Consider the following 16,484-nt stretch of genomic DNA (forward strand, 5'->3'; position numbering starts at 1 on the left):
AGTTTGTGGCAGACACAAGAACCAAAGTCCAGGGTATGGCTTCCCACAGCACACAGGAATTTCTCTTCTAGGAGCCTCCTATCTAGTTTGTGTGGTGGGAAGCTCAGGGAGGGGAAATCAGCTGTACTTGTTCAGTCTCTGATTCCCCAAAGACAAGATTCTCAAGATCATGCCTGATAAATGTGCTAGAAGAAGTGGCAATGCTTCACAGAAGAGCTCTGAGCCTTTTCCATTTTCACTTTCTCCATTAGTTTGTGTTTGAACAAACCATAGACCGTATTTGCTGTATTTTCCCAAGGTCAGTCTGTGCAGGGTATTTCTTCACTAACCATATTGTCTGAGCATCTTGGAAAATGATTATTGTCTTTATCCTTTTGATCCACAGTGGAGGTAAAGAAGTACTGTTATCTGCATTTCATACATTGGGAATGGATACATCAAGTGGGTAAGTGATATTCCAAATGTCACACAGGAAGGTTGTGAAAAAGCAACAATGATAATTTAGCCAAGTGTCTTAATCCTTGAACTTTCTTTTCTGCTCTAAGATTGGATTTTAGTTACATGGAGTTGTTTCCTTAAAACTCTGAAAACCTTTCAGTTAACTGCCTAAATATGAATAACATTTAGCCCTTCATCAGACTATTTATGTCCTTTTGGGATAAAGGTTAATTCCAAGTTTTATTTGTTCAGCTGCATAATAAACACCTGCAGAAATGGCATGGCTGTAAGGTGGTTTTATGTTTGGGAAAGGTGTTCCTGTAGTAGTAAGAGCAGATAAGCAGATAGGAGGGTGACTGAAGTCACATCTTGTAAATTTAGCCATTGGCAAGAATATGGACATATTTTCTCCTGCAATATATGGCGCTTGTAGTCTACCTGAAAAGTCATGAGACCTGTGTTCATGTATGTAGTTTAAGTTGTGTTTTCCTTTGGTTTTCCACAATGCTTAGAAACTGGGAACATGATATGATGCCTTAATGTTCAGCAACCAACACCAACACAGAGTGAAAAGACAGTTCTCACTCAGTTCACTGAGTAGTCAGTTTTGTTTGGTGTACCGACAACCCCAAACTTCTGATAGCTTCTCCAGCTACCAGATAGGGGCATATGCCTCTCAGCTGAGAGATACGGTGCTTTCCTCTCATCTTCTCTCTTTCCTTTCTTTTCCTGGACAGTACACATCATTAAAGCTTTTGCCCATGTCTTTTGGGGAGCATTTTAAGGAAGACTGAGCAAATTTAGATATTCCTCTGTCCAAGTGTCTGTGGAGGAGCATGAGCTGTTGAACCTTGTTCTAAACTTTGATGCTGGCGGAAGGCTCTTGATTTTGAGCCCACCTTGCAGGTGTCAGCTTCGTTCCTGCTCCAGATCCAGTTTCTGCTCTGAGTATTAGGGCGAGTCCTGGCCTGTCTCCGTTGAAATAACTGAGGCTTAGCAATGCCAAATCCGTCCCCTCTGGCTTGGAGCCGGGAAGCTGAAATGCACTGGCAGGTGAGCCCATCAGGGTGCAAAGAAGTCTCTGTAGTATCAGTCCTCTGATATGAGAAGAGACACTGAGTGTCAGCAGCAGGCCCGGAGGCTGGTGTCTGAATGGGGTGAGGGAAGCAGAGCCGGTTCCTCAATTGTAGCTAGCTGGTGGGCACTTCTGCCAAATCTCCCTTGGACAAGTTTGTGCTAGTCCTGTCAGCACTTGCTGTGGGAAAAAACCTTCCTTCCTGCACTTCTTGGGACAGTAAGCTGGCAAGGAAAGCCCGGCAGCACCTCTCTTCCAAAGAGGCTGCAGAGATCCAGGGGAGGTGTCAGGGTGCAGGGGAGGGAGGGCAGCAGTCTCCTGCCTGCTCCACAGCAGCTTAGTTCTGAGCTGTTTCTCACAAGAACAAGGCAGGACAATGCTGAAAGAGGACAGTGCTGCTCCTTTAAGCATGAAAACCCAGCTCCTCACAATGGGGTTTCTTGTTAGAAACTTTGCTGTGAAAGCTCCCTGGAGTCTCTGCATAATTGTAGCTTTCCAGCAGGTTTTGCCCCAAAGAACATGATTTGGCCCATCAGCACTAGCTGGAAACTAAGCTTTCTAGTGACTCCACAATCCAGCCCTTGTCAGTCACGCCACTTGTGTCTGTGCATGGGGCTCTTTGTGATAAACCTCAGTGGAATTTGGAAAACGTTCAGCAAATTTGACCTCTACTTTGTCTTATAAATATCACAGTGTCAAGCAGCATCACACATGTCTTATCACTCCAAAACTGGGAGAAGAAGATGGAATTAGCATGCAGTCAGCTCTGATTTTCCAAAACAATATCTGCTGAGTTAAAGGAAAAAAGCTTTTTACTTCTCGGAAAGAAAAGAGAATGTCCTCTTTTTAGCCCAGGGGAAGGGGCTTCTTCCCAAACTTACTCTGAACGCTCATGGGCATGTACTGGCCAAACCAAAGGAACCTAAAGCGTTTTCGTCCTTTGTAGGGAAGAGCACCATGACAGCCAGCTCCAGCAAGGAAGACAAGATGAGACCCAGCCCATTTCTATATTCTCACTACAGGAAAGAGAACAGAGGCATTGGCAAAACCTTGGCCAAGAAGAGCTCTGACCAAAGTTGAGAGCTTCTAACTTCTCTGCAAAATAGATGTAAAAGTGCAAAACAGATAGCAAAGCTTACTGGAGCAATCCAAGGAAAATACATCTAGCTGCAGGTCAGCATCTTTTCAGAAAGCTGCTGCTCCTGCTAACATAAGGCAGGTCAGATCCTTTCTTTCCTTAAAAATTGGATGTGGTCCAGCAGTGCCCCCTTCCTGGCCCCCCTCAGGTTCCGCCCAGGCTACAGCGGCTGTGCCGGTGCTGTCGCAGGCATGGATGCCTTGGAGCCCAGCACAGCTGGCAGCCCAGCTTGCTGCCGAATTGCTGTGTGGCCCAGCCTAATTGTGTAAAGCTTTCCTTTTCCCCTCACCGCGAATGCTAGAGTGTAGTATTTATCTACTCTGCAAAACTTTTATGAGAATTGGTACGGTTTTGTAGAATTCCTGAATAACGGGGATCACAATAGCTGTGGTGGAGCCAGACTTTGCAAACCCAAATGCCTGCGCTGTTTGCCTTATTTATGTGCAGTCTCTGCAAACAGGAGTTGTGCTCCTCTGCCTCCCACTGATCCCACTGGCAAGTGCCCCATACACCTCACAATTCAGCCGAGGTGCAACTGCTCAGAGTGCCCCTGACACTTCAGCCTCCAGCTCCCTCCTTCTGTGTCGGTCCCAGACCCAGAAAGGAGCCCGAGCACCATTGGAAATGCAGCTCTCTAAACCACTTGAGGACTTTGGACTAATTTGTCTTCCTCTGGAAATAAAAAGGAGGCCCTGAGAATTTCCCTGGGGAAATTTTCCATGGGAAAATCTTCCTCGCTTTCCTGCCAGATAGTGAGCTGAGAAAAGTTTGTTGAAACACAACAGGTAATCCCTACCTTCCTCAAAATAGCCCTTCAGGTTTTGGCCAGCCCTTATGTACTGTGAAGCCAGCAGTGACATGTCATATCCTTGAAGACTCCTCTTACCAGCAATATTTAAGATAAAATAGTAATATAATTACAAGTAGTATTGATAATAATATTATGTTTACCTCATGGTGTTAATGTTCAATTGAAACAGAAAATGCTGACAAAAAATGTTTGGCATGCAGAGGAAGCCTTATGCAAGATGGGGATGAGTGCAGGTTAAACTGCAGGAGCCTCTTGCTGAGGAGGCCTAGACTGCAGTGCTCCATGCCTAGGAACAGCTAGCTTTCCCTTCTTCCTTCCTCTCCAGTGCATGCCAGTCATTTCGGTTTAGATGAATTTTTTAGAAAAAATTAGTAAGCCAAACCAAACCCAAGTATCCCTTGTTTTTTCCAGCCAGCCCCTCCAAAAGCAGTTTGCTTTAGTCCAGTGAGTCAAAAGAAGTATTGCTTCCTTACTCATCATTCCCATTTGCATTGCTATAGAGATCTGATAGTGAAATGGTGTGGACAAGCCCTGAACCTTGCACCGGGACTCGGTAGCTCATTCTTGGGAAAGCACTGCATTAGCTGTTGGGACTTTAGGCTTGGAGACTGTCTAAATGGTTATTATTTTGTTCATGGCCAATGGAGCCTATGTGAAGGTGCTACCCTAAAGGGAACCACAATCTGAAGCAGCCAAGTGGAGCCAAACCAGGCTGGCACACACAGAAATGGCAAGCTCCCACCGTAGCACTGCAGTTACGCAGTCAGCATGTATTTGGTTTGTTCACTGTATAGGAACATAAGCAAGTATATATGTATAGCTTCAAAACACTAACTGTGGCCCTCTGGAGGTCCACAGGGGGTTTAGGAACAAAAGAGAGAAGAGTTTTGCTTCTAAAAAGTTTAAAAAAAGTTTAGAGACCAGAGCAGAGAAACCAGAAAAGAGGTGAAGTGCATGGCAGGGTGTAAGGAGCGGAAGAACCCTGTATAAGTGGAGTGAGGAAAGCCACTCCTGGTGTAGGTTTCGAGCAGCTGGATATCCATAAGGGAGCTGACAGAAAGGCCACTCACAGTCTCTCTGGCTCCACTGTTCCTGCCCCTGATGCTGAGGGCACACTTTGTGAAAAGCCCACACCTGATAAAAGACAGGAGCACACAGCAATGGGAAAAATATTCAACTTGGATCCAGATGTAGTGATGGAACCAGGTGAAACTGCTTAATAACCCTGGAAGTCACTGGCTTTCAGGTGCTGGAACCAAACTGAGGGAGATGATTAGGGACGGGATCCTTTCTTCCTTTTGGTTCTGGTCAGCAAATGTCTGTGCTGGTCCAAAATGCTGCACATTTTTAAAAGGAAGCAAGGCTGCCTATAATATTGTTTCAAGCTTTCTTCTATCAAGCTGCCAATATCAGCTTTTTTTAAAGGTTTTCTTCACCTTTCAATCTCAACTTTGTGACCTCTGCTTCTCAACAAAGTCAAGGGGGACTCTGGGCTGACCCACTTTTCAGAGGAAGGGTTTTTCCTCCTGCTGCTGTGTTGCCTTGTTCCCACACCTCATGGGTCTCCGCATTTCCAGTGTAGAGACTGTGCTCCACAAAAATGCACCACAGGCTTTCAAAGAATGCATCTGTTTATATTACCTCCCCTGGCCCAACATCCTGTTTTGGGAAAAATAGCTTTTATAATGAGAAGCAGGGGAAAGCGAACAAGTGATCCTTCATGCAAGCGGTGAAGGTCTTCCTTTCCCCCAGAGTTTTTGAGGTGGACTGGTTTTTTTTCCCCCGGAATTACTGCCTTGGAGGAAAGAGTGGATAACCCCAACCGTGCTCTCCGCGCAGAGACACGCGGTGTCCGCTGCCCCCTGAGCCGCAGCCGGCGCGGAGGACCTGCCCGGGGGACGATGCCGCTCCCACCGGGCTCGGGCGCTGCCCGGTGCCGAGCGGGCACTAGAGGGAGCCGCGGCCGCGGCCAAACCCACCCGCCGAGCCCCCCACGCCACCCGGGCCCGGGCAGATGGAGCAGCGCCGGGGATGTCTCCCGGCCGCGAAATAGCCCCCGAAGGTCGCAGTCGGGCCCGGCTCCGGGACTGCACTCGGGCTGCGCTGGCGGCAGCGCCCCGACTTCGCTCCCGCCCGGCGGCATCTGCCGGGCCGCGGGTACTTGCGGGGCAGCAGCGGTGAGGAGGACTGGCGGGGGCGAAGGGGAAGGGGAAGGGACCTGCCCGAGAGAGCCAGGATGAAGCCGGGGCTGCTTGAACAAACAGTTCTGGCTGGCAGCGAGCACTCAGGCACCGAGAAATGCTAGAGATTACGGGCGGGAGATGGTGTGAGATGTGGCGGGATATTAAAAGAGAAAAACCAGGGAGTGGCCACGTCTCTGGAGATCAGAGCAAAAGTCAGGCACGCTAGAGGAGAGAGGAAGAGGGATGAAGCTCCTTGCTGAGTACTGAAATGATAATATACAGCTTGCTTTCAAGAACCAACCAAAGAAACCAAGGCTATGAAAAGTCCTTTCCAGGCTGGGGCTGTAACAACCTTTGATGAACAAACATCAAACCTACAAAACCATATTGTCATTGACTTTTGGCAGTGGGAAGAACAAATTAAACTTCCGCACAGATGGTACCTTTCTTCTGGTGACATCAAAGCCCAGAAAAGATGAATAGACTGAACCTTACTGCTCTCTTGAGAGATCATTCACTATTATAATCCCAGCTTTGCTGGGCACATTTAGAAGCACGTGACATATCCAGCCTTTACTTCAGGAATGGGAGCCTGGGTCTCTTCCTTCACTTCAAACAGGAGCCTTCTCCCATATTTACTCCCCTTCCCATTACCTCTCTTCCAGCAACACCTCATGGAGTATGTGCAGTTTTCATTAGGTGAACTCACCCATGGTTCCTTGTTTGCTATTTTGGTCTGGACAGAACATAGATCCCGGGACATGGGCATAGAGAGAGATTAGGTGGTTTAAATCTTATGCCTTGGGCCCCTCTCCAAGGAAAAGCTGTTGCTAACTTACAGCTGTCTCGTGCTCTCTGTGGAATGAGAGGGAAGTCCATTCAGTCCAGTGAAAATAAACCCACCATCATAGCTGGCATTCTCATTGGTAGTCTCAGTGCAGAGGCCAAGGATTTGAGGGCTGTGACACATGAGGCAGCTCACTCCTAAAGAGCTTGATCTGGGTTGAAACGTGTCATCAGAAAAGCATGAGGAGCCTTGTGCTCCCGCTGTCAATACAGTACTTGCCCTGGCTTTCCTTTTCTGTCCTGCCAGTCTGGCACGCGGCATGGGTACCCTTTACTGTACATCCACATTAAAGGAGAAGGACACACTAAGCTCTAGGACTCAACCATCAGTCCTGTATCTACCATTTTACTGTCACCATTTGCCCTTCTCTTCTCCTGAATAAAAGGTTGTGTCCTGTCCTCCTGCTACCTGGCAGACATCCCATTATCTTCTCTGCCTGTTCACCCTCCTCTTTGTTCCCCAGCTCTTCCTGGGCATGAGGTTGAGTGCCCAGGTGGTAATGGGGTACGGTGGCACATAACGGGCCAGACTGGATGGATTGTCACATGGATGAGCAGTGAGAAATGGGCTTTTTTTACATACATCATTCTACTAACAGCCCAGTGAGAAGGAACTGGGAGCCCTTGCAGATACAACTGCACCGTGCTGCACCACAGGGATAGCCTGGGGTCCCAGGCAACAGCCATGACTTTTGCTGTTGTGATGATGGCTGTCAAGGGACTTGACAAACTCCCCTTGAGTTTGCTAGCCCCTCAGCATCAGTCATTTGAGCATCCTTTAGCAGGCAGACTTCCAAAAAGAGAAGCGCTTCTGTTCTGTGAAGCACCGTTGGCTGGAGGGCCACAAAAGTAGTGCTCACATGTTTTATTGTCTTTCTTTGCATCCCTTACAATGAAACTACTATGAGATGTTGCAAAGGGGGACATTAAATAGAGGAATTAAATCGAATCAGAGAATTTTTGATCTGACTGACTCACCACAGGGACAGCTCTAAGAATAAAATAATTGTCAGGAGCTCTTCCAGGAGCACGGCAGTGGGGTAGCTGCGTACATGCTCTGCTGTTGTCAGCCTTGCCCTCCAGCTGAGGATCAAGGGTTTAGGACTGTGCAAAAGGCTATCGTGGGCAAGAAGTGTTGACTTTAATAAGGCTATTTATCACATGATACAAGAAAGCAGAAGCTTTCATCATAGAGACCTGGTGATTTTCTCTGCTGTTTTATCAACAGGTCTGAGAGTTTATACAGGCTTCTCACAAGAGGTGAAATCTCTGTTGAAGCAGGTTTCGTAATCTTTCTGACAATTCATTTAATATGCTAAACAGAAATGTAGCATGCAGCAGACAGGCCAGAACAGCTCTGTGAGGCAAGAAGGTACGGTGAATGAGAAGGACAGATATGGTGGGGGATACACTACCAGAAGAAAATGAAATGCAAAACAAAGCCTTCTGGAAGAGTTGTCATCCATCAAAACTGATTTGCCACCTTACATAGCCACTGTAATGGTGTCACATTTCACAAGCTTTTTCCTCATGGAGCCTAATCCAATGGCCACTCCTCCTGTGAGTGAAATAAAGGAGATGAATCATCCTGGAAATGACCCATGCACTTTTCAAGTGAAAAAACAATTAAAAAAAATAGGTTAAATAAAAATCAGTCTTAAATCTCTGAGCTTTCCCAGGCAATTTTAGGTAGCTTGATTTGATCTCTTCTTCCTGCATTCACTGACACCTTGGTCAGTGAATACCACTGCTTGATACAGCTTCCACATACTCTCTGTGAGCCCTCCTCAAAGCTGAGCATGCTATGTGCTCATTGTCCAACTTATTAAAAAAAAAAAAAAAAAAAACTGGAAAAATGTAAGCGAGGGGTGCTCCAGCAAAGCAACGTGGATAGATCTGCAGCCTATACAGTGCCCAGCTCCCGCACACCTTCCTCTGAAGGCTGTGGAAAGGTTTTTAAATAATACAATGCCAAGAGAAGGGGAAGCCTGCAGCTGGTTTTAGTCCTGGGGTGAGAAAGTTAAAAGAGTAGAAGAATTAGAAGCAGCTCTTTCACATAGGTGATTAGTGCAAAGGAATGTCAGATTCGGCAAAGAAAGTTTGCTTATCAGGCTGCAGATTTATTAAATGCGTTCCAGACTTGCATTGCTTCATTCAAGTTTAACAGAGCAGTAATACTTAATGTGCCCTTTAGCAATTTAATACTCTCTTGTACAAATCATTGGAAAATTTAAAATAGAAAAATATGTCCAGGCTTAACTGTAAGAAGAAGGGGAACTCTGCAAAAACAGAGGAGAAAGAATGCATGGGTAAAGCTGAATATCTTACCACATGTATTATTCTGCTGAGTTATTAGTACGTGCACTCGCAGCTGCAGGCTAAAGGAGGAACTTGCAGTAATAACTTACAGAACAACAATTTTCTGCATCAGGGCTCAAGACTGGCATCATATCATGCCCAGAAATTACTCCTCAGGAAACAGATTTTATACAATTATTTTTTTTGCCTTCAGAGAGCACAAATGTAGGTTTCTTCTTTAAGGAAATGAAAATAAGTTGATGGTGTTGCATATAATAACAGACAGGAAATACTGCTGTCAGACATCACACAATTGCTTTCACAATAAAGAGAGATGTAAACATTGAACTGGTACATCACTGGGACATTAAAGGCAATCTTTGTTGAAGACAGGGAAAGGACAAGCCTGTAAAATGCCTCACTGCTGCATAATTACGTGTGAATATAAACATCCATATAAACATATTTCAGCATAAATATTTATGGTCTAATATCCTGTGCAAGAAAGTTCCTTCCAGGCTTTATGTGCCCAAGGTGAGCAGGGATCTGTCCCAATTTGGACAAGAGGATGTTGTTTAATATTGGCTATGCATGTGGGAAAGGAAGAGGTTTATTTTGTGGTAGTCAATTAGACTGCTTGACTTTTGTGGTTTTTGAAGGAGCAAAGACTCCTAAAGCAGCCTTCCCAACCAGTTAGCTACATTATACAAGCATACTCCCGAGTCTCTAAATGCCCTGCAGAGGGTTGGACCAGAAGGTGCAACAGTGCCTATTGCATCCTACAAGGACACGTTCCCAGGACAGAATGAGAGTCCAGGAAAGGGAAAATTACATACGTCACAAGTACATCCATCTTGACCTAGGAGTAACTGATACAATTCTGGATACTGGCCACTTCTAATGACACTGAATCACTGTGTCAGTCTGCGTATTGTGCTGACCCAGACTGACTGCCAGTAGCCAACATGAGTCAATGATACACATAGAGCACATGGACTTACAGAGGCTGGGAAGAGACATTGCTCCCAGGGGACAAACTTCCTCAGATCATAAAGGACAGCAGTATTAAAGACTAATGATTTCAGTTAAGCAACAGCTGGGACCACAATCTCCCCTCTCCTGCCCTAGTCACACACTTCCAGGCCCTGAGCCATTTTTAACAATTACTGTTGCCTTCTACTAGAACCTCAGACTAACTCTTTCCATACTATTTAAGGGCTGCAGGACTGGAAGTGACCTTCTGAATCACCGATCCCAGTCCCTCCTAATTGGAGGCAACCACATCATATGAGCCTAGTCAGAAATGTCTCAAAGAGAGTGGGGTGGTGGGATGTGTGATGATTTCATCCTTCCAGATTCCAGCGGCCCCACCCAAGCAGTTGTGGCAGTGATTGCCTCTCGCTCAGACATTATGGGAAATATGGTTGCTTGTTAACAAAAGGAATTTGCGCTGAAAGGTGTTTTGTTTTGCTTGTAATTTTTCTGACATGGCTAAGGAAATGCCATAGTGAGGTATGATCTGAGTAGAACAGCCACTCATCTCTCCCACCATACTAAGCAGCAATGGCACTGAGTGCTAAAAAGTAGCTTGCCAGCATCTGAGACCTCAAAGTCCTTTTGAAGCACAAGCTGAGACAATATACTGAATTTATCAGAAAGATGTGTTGTGGGCCCTGACTTAGGTAGGAATGTGTTACCAGTGTCTGTCTTTGAAAGGCACATATTTCATGGCCTCTGGGATAAGCAGAGTTTATTTCCTGAGCAGTAGGAGAGGGCTTTGATTTTCCTTCTCCATTAGCCTCTATCTCCAACTTCTCTATGTGGCAACCTGTCTCCAGGCTTGCAGGAATGACCGGAGGGAGGACCTGGGAAGTCAGTGGCTCTGTCTCTGTGGGGTGCAGGTTTAAAACAGATTTTTTTTCCCTTTCTTGTCATCTAATCCATTTGGTGGAAGGAATGTCCCATGGGATCAGCTCTCTTGTTTGCCGGGGAGCACACCCTGCAGTGCTCTTCTGCTGCCCCCTTCTTCTGCCAGTCCTTCTGGAGGCCATGAGCAAGGGAGCAACATGGAAGCAGCATGATATGCCTGAGGTGGAGATAGGGGACCACAAGAAAGAGAGAGGCAAGCAGGATTGCTTGGATTTTGAAGACGGGATAGAGAAACAACTACCACTCTATACCTCTATACCAAGAGGTATAAAGCTGTCACACCAGCCTCTTTACAGACCTTAAAGCCAGCTGGGGACCTGGGTCACCAGGTGCTGCTTAAAAAATGGTCTTGGACAAAGGCAATGTAAGAGGGAATCTGAATACGGGCTAGAAACACAGGGGGAAATGGAATGGAAGAAAAGGCACAGATGCATGCAGCAACCAGAAAGCCAAAGCTCCCAGCAAGTATCAGATTCACCAGGATATGGCAAGGCCCAACAGCATCTTCCTCTATGGCACAGCAGGATTCATGACTTCAGGTCTTCCACAGAAACAGCTCTTTTTTGCTGGTTTCCAAAGAAGCTGCCAAAGTACAATAGCAAACAGCTATGAGTTAAAGGACAAGGGGTCCTTAAATATCACATAGTGTTTTAACTTGCTCCAAAATGCAGGAATGAAACTGAGTTTCATGTCACCACTGAATTGTGACAAGCTACCAACAAAACCTACTTTGGAGAAGCTGGCATGGTTTCCATAGTTGATATCAAAAAGCTACATAGAAGTATCTGTAGCAACAAAGTGAGGGTAACAAGCAAAAGAGATTCTGTTGTCAGGAGCAGGAAAGGGGAATCACATAGCTCACATGTACAGAGTCAGATGATCCAAATAGCTATGGGGTTTTTTTTAAGTCTCATCTTCAAAAAATACCTATCAGAAGAACATGTTAAAGCTGCTTTATTAGGAAGGAGGAAAATTACTTGATTGCACTGAATGGCTCTCATCCATGTACCATTAATAAGCTGCTGGTATCACTGTAGCTCAAGTACGGGTTATCTTACATTTGAATTTAAAAGTAACACTCTTGTCAGTCCTGATATTTAGGTTACTATAAGTGTAGGATAGGAGTTGAGGTTTGGAATCTGGATTGGGAAACAGAAGCAGTATTGACCCTTGCAGGAAAACAGTGCAGTCCTGCAACTTATGGCTTAGGAGGTTGGTCATTCACAGCAAGTGGGATGTAATTGATCAGTGCAGAGAAATTCAGCGCATTCCCAGGCAGTTAAAGCTGTCATTCACTTCAAGGACTTGCAGTGGTCAGAGTCTTGGGCATGCTTCATGCGTCAGAGTGAGCCCATGGGCAACAAACATGTTGAGAATTTTCATCTCTCTTCATAAGGTGCTGGCATACCTGTGGGCATAAAGGACAGAGAGAACCTTTCAAGCCACCAAAAGGTACACAGAAAAGTTCATCCCTTTCTGCTGGAGATTTATCTGATTATTTCTACATGTGGTTGTGTGAAATTTCTTGGCAAAGTTTAGCTTTTTGAAAGGATATTGTAGAATAGAGATTGTGCTGTATCAGCATTGTGTAAAGAGATATTAAAAAGAGACATAAATATGAATGGCAGGTGTTGGTAGCATCAGTTTTTAAGCCAGTTTCCATAAAGTCCTTTCCTTATGAAAATCAGTGCTAGGAAAATATGATGACCTCTGCACCTACCTCGTAACAAAGAGATCACCGAGTAGGACCTGAGCAAGAGACCTCCTTAGCTGAAAATTATGCACCATGCTGGCAGCTCCCATTGCTCTCCCCTATGTCTTCAGCCTGCTGCTACCCCAGGCACAGGAGCAGTAGTAAAGCAACACTGCCTCTCACCTGAGCACTTCTCCACTTGCAGATGCTTTACAGGGTGCTTCCAGAAGCAGAAGGGTAAAATTCTAGCCTCACTGAAGTGATCCCATAATCCTCCCTTCAGAAAAGTGCTACTTTCTGCCTTGTTAAAAAGAAAACACAAAGTCCTTTTGTGTACCAAGTTGCACACTCCAGGTGATCCAGGAGCCAGAATATCAACTCGCATTGATCTTCCCTACCTTGTCCCATTTTCCCCCCAAAGCTGATGACAAAAGACATCAAGAGCAATTTGACATGTGCCCAACCAGGGATGATGATGCCTGGCAGTGGAGCTTTCACCCTTGCCTGGGAAACTGGTCAGGTGGTGGCACTTCACCAGACTGTGGGAAGCCCATCCAAAGTAAAGGTGGATTGCCTCCAGGATGTTAGAGAGAGAAGGCTTTCCAAATCTTTATCAGGGAATTCTTCATTGCTATGAAGAAAATATTGAGCCTGTATCTTCAAGAAAATACTGGCAGTCCTGACAGATGTTCACTGTCACAATGGATCTATTACAACTGTGTAAAAAGAAAAAGGTTCCCATATGCAAAACAGAAACTCACTAGGCCTGCCCACTCTGAGAACACTGTCAGAGATATCAGAAGGTAACCATGGAATGCTAGTTTCTTAATGAATAGTTTCATTTATTACAGTATTTGAAATGTCAGATCCTGAGATAATGACTCAAAGATTGCTCAAGAGGACAGGATGCAACCTCTCTGAAAAGTCTCTTTCTGCTCTTTTGCTGGTAAGACAGCTAATAAACATCTTCTGGAGTGGGGCACTGGTGCACATTGTCAAAATTCAATTTTTGCATTTGTTCTTCTGAGGCAAAGATGCTGAGTGATGAAAACCAAATTGCCGGTGTGGGCTGAGTAAAACCATTTAATGATCTGCAGCCTGGAATAAAGTTCCCATACCTGCGTTTCTCCTAGGTGCATTTCATTTAGGCATTCCAAATATCCATATCCCAATACTTTGGGGCTTGGCAGTTGGCTGTGGTTAAAACAGAAGTGCTCAGATGCAGAACAAGTTTTTTAGCTGGAGAAAATGTGATATAAATCAGCACTTTTTCCTGGGTCATGAAAGAGAGAGGATGACTGAAGCTTGAACAGTTTGCCTCCTGTTAAAATACAGGTAGTTCTGATAGGGGGTTCAGTGGACAGGGCTCAGCAGTGTGCCCAGCAAGTGAGTTCCCAAGCACAGAACATCTACAATTTACAGTAGCATAGAAGAGGTCTTCATCTATCGATTGTACTGTGCACCTCGCAGTGGCAGCAGTGGTACCGCTATACAACATGACAGGATAACTGATATTGAACAATTGGCTAGCCACAGTCAAGTCTTTCAGGGAGTTTTTAACATTCTGAGCCTAGGCATAATGAAAGGGTGTGTTTTCAATTTGGTGTTTTATATGAGAACTAATTCTATTTTATTATCAGTGTGTGGATGCATGCACACGTGCCCAGGTTTGACCTGGACAGTCCATATTTTGAGGTTGCTTTGGGTTAGACTGAATGTCCTGTTTGGATATGAGATTCTGTACCCATAGATTTGTCTCTAGGATCATGAAACGTTTCCATTCAGGTGCTGCATGTCAGCACTTCCCCATGATAGCGCAGTCAAAAGTTCCATCTGGCACTGTCACAGTCATCAGTGGGTGCAAACGCAATGGAGATGGAGGCTCTATCAGTATCCTGTTACCCTGATCTCCATCCTTGATTCTTGCTGGTATGGGTAAGACCTTGTCCCTCAGACCATAATGCTCCTCAGCCTCCTGAGTGGAATGTAGTCGAATCCAGTTGGATTGTTAGACTTTACCATGGATTGTTCAGAAGTCTTTCACACCTGCTTGTAACAGAAAGCTACTTAAGACATGTGGCAAGTAAATTGGAGAGGAGCAAAGAATCATGTTTGCAAAGCCTTCTGTTTTAGCTCAGAGATGACAGTGATGCTAACATGACCTGTAAGCTTCCCTGTGTAAATTGTGTAAGTAGATTTCCAGAAGTCTCCCTGCTGGAACATTAGGATCCATCACAAACCATCCAGATGGATGTGTTTGCTAGTGGCACTCATCCTTGCAGCTCCTTGCAGCTCTTCTTCAAGGAGAATGAGAGGGAAGTTGAGAGGATGAAGATGGCAAATTACTGGCCTCCTCTTGCCTTGATCCAATGTATTTTTCTCTGCTGAAAATGGAAGTGTCTCTCTTCTGAATGGCTGAAAATTAAAGTCAATGAGACAGTAGCTACTGAAAAGAGGACCATCATAAACTTACAGAGTGAAAACTACCCAGAGGAAGGAGGTAATGCTGCCAGAACATCTGTCTGTTTGTGACCATCACTTTCAGTAAGTAACCTCTGGCCTCGCAGCTGAAGGAAGGTGAAGACTCATCCTTATCAGAGCCTGGCACTCATCCTTGCAGCTCCATGCAGTCCCTGGAGTTACAAATCACCAACATTTGTGTCAGCAGGACCAAAGTCAGTCCCATGCTTTCTTAGACTAAAACATTGAGAACATCCACAACAGATATGCTAAGAGAAATCAACATAGGTCAGGTAGATCAGTGGATCTTTCCACAGGAAAAAGGCTTTTCTGTGGGTCCTCTCCAAAAGCCAATGGAAAGATATAGCAGCTGGATTAAATGGTCAGAGAACAAATGAGAACTTTTAGCCTATGGATTTAACAACCTAAACTGATGTCAGGTACGATGAAAGGCATTCCTCAACTTTAACTAGTTCATTATCAGGCTGAAACCCTGTCTACCCATCTGCATAATTCCACTCTGGATTCCCTGGCACAACACAACAGCAAGGGGAGGACCAAACAGAATAAAAACAACAGAGCATTTGACCTACAATATAGAGATACTGATTCCTGTAAGCTCTCTCTCTGCTCTGTAAATTGGTTTTGAACCCACAAGAGGTTTGATAAGTGACCCAGAAGTGACATGGAAAGTTGAAACATTCAAAAGCAAGAAGAAATTATGCACAGTAAGTACCTCTCCCCACCAAACTTTCTTGGCTTTTATCCTTACCCAGTCTCTGCTAGAGCTACTCCAAGTGCCACCTCCCTCTTCTTTCAAGAGATTAAACCTTGACCATGCTCAGGGCAAGTTCAAACCCTAAATAAAGGTGCAAGTCTAAAGGTCAGGCAAGCCAAAGTTTCAGCTCCAAGTTCATACTGGGCTCTACACTCAGGTTGGACTCTGTGTCCAGTAGATAGTTATAAAAATCTATCTCAATTAGTCCATCTAACTCCTTTCTCACTTCCCTGTGTACAACACTAGAAGATGTTAGCTCCAGTGTTGCTGCTGTATTTTGCATTTCATTTGCAGACCTTAACCTTGTATTCATATGCACTCAAGAGAAATGCACCCCCGAGTGAGATAGATCAGTCTTGTTACTCCTGTTTTGTATCTGTACTTCGGAGTCAAAGTAAGGTGCCAACCTCATACCCAAGGTCAGTGAGAAGCTTTCCAGGTAAGTGTTAATGCTCCGACCCTTGGCACAGTGTTCTCCAGTTTATCAGAGGTTACTGGAACCATTGAGGAAGGTGGCTACAAGGTTATGATGGGCAAACATGCAATCACATGAAATCTTATTGTGTTCTTAGTTCGTGGTCAGCCCTCTCACGATCATGGGAAACAGGACGGGAGGCATGCCAATGCAGAAACTGAAGTGTTTGCAATTTTGTGCTGAAGCAAGCTTGTAGCCTTGTGGTTTATTTTCAAGGGTAGGCATTACACTCATTGAGTTGGGCACAAAGTATCTCTAGGTTGGAATCTGTCCTGTGGGATTAGAGTCTGGGTTTGGAGCCAACCAGCCTGTTATTTGTGGAGGGTGAGGAGGTGACTGTTTCTGAACTGCCCAATCGAT

At 45.2% G+C, this 16,484-nt stretch overlaps 1 protein-coding gene across 1 annotated transcript in view; it reads left to right on the forward strand.

Annotated features, from left to right (window-relative positions):
• The window catches only part of UST (uronyl 2-sulfotransferase), a 160,461-nt gene extending 160,012 nt beyond the window's left edge, over nucleotides 1–449 (forward strand). Inside the window, exon 9 of the mRNA XM_032681582.1 lies at nucleotides 386–449. Within this exon, the coding sequence (XP_032537473.1) occupies nucleotides 386–449 (64 nt within the window). The remainder of the gene's footprint in view (nucleotides 1–385) is intronic.
• The last annotated feature ends 16,035 nt before the right edge of the window (nucleotides 450–16,484 follow it).

Source organism: Chiroxiphia lanceolata, chromosome 3 (genome assembly GCF_009829145.1).
Source record: "Chiroxiphia lanceolata isolate bChiLan1 chromosome 3, bChiLan1.pri, whole genome shotgun sequence".
NCBI classification, from domain to species: Eukaryota; Metazoa; Chordata; class Aves; order Passeriformes; family Pipridae; genus Chiroxiphia; species Chiroxiphia lanceolata.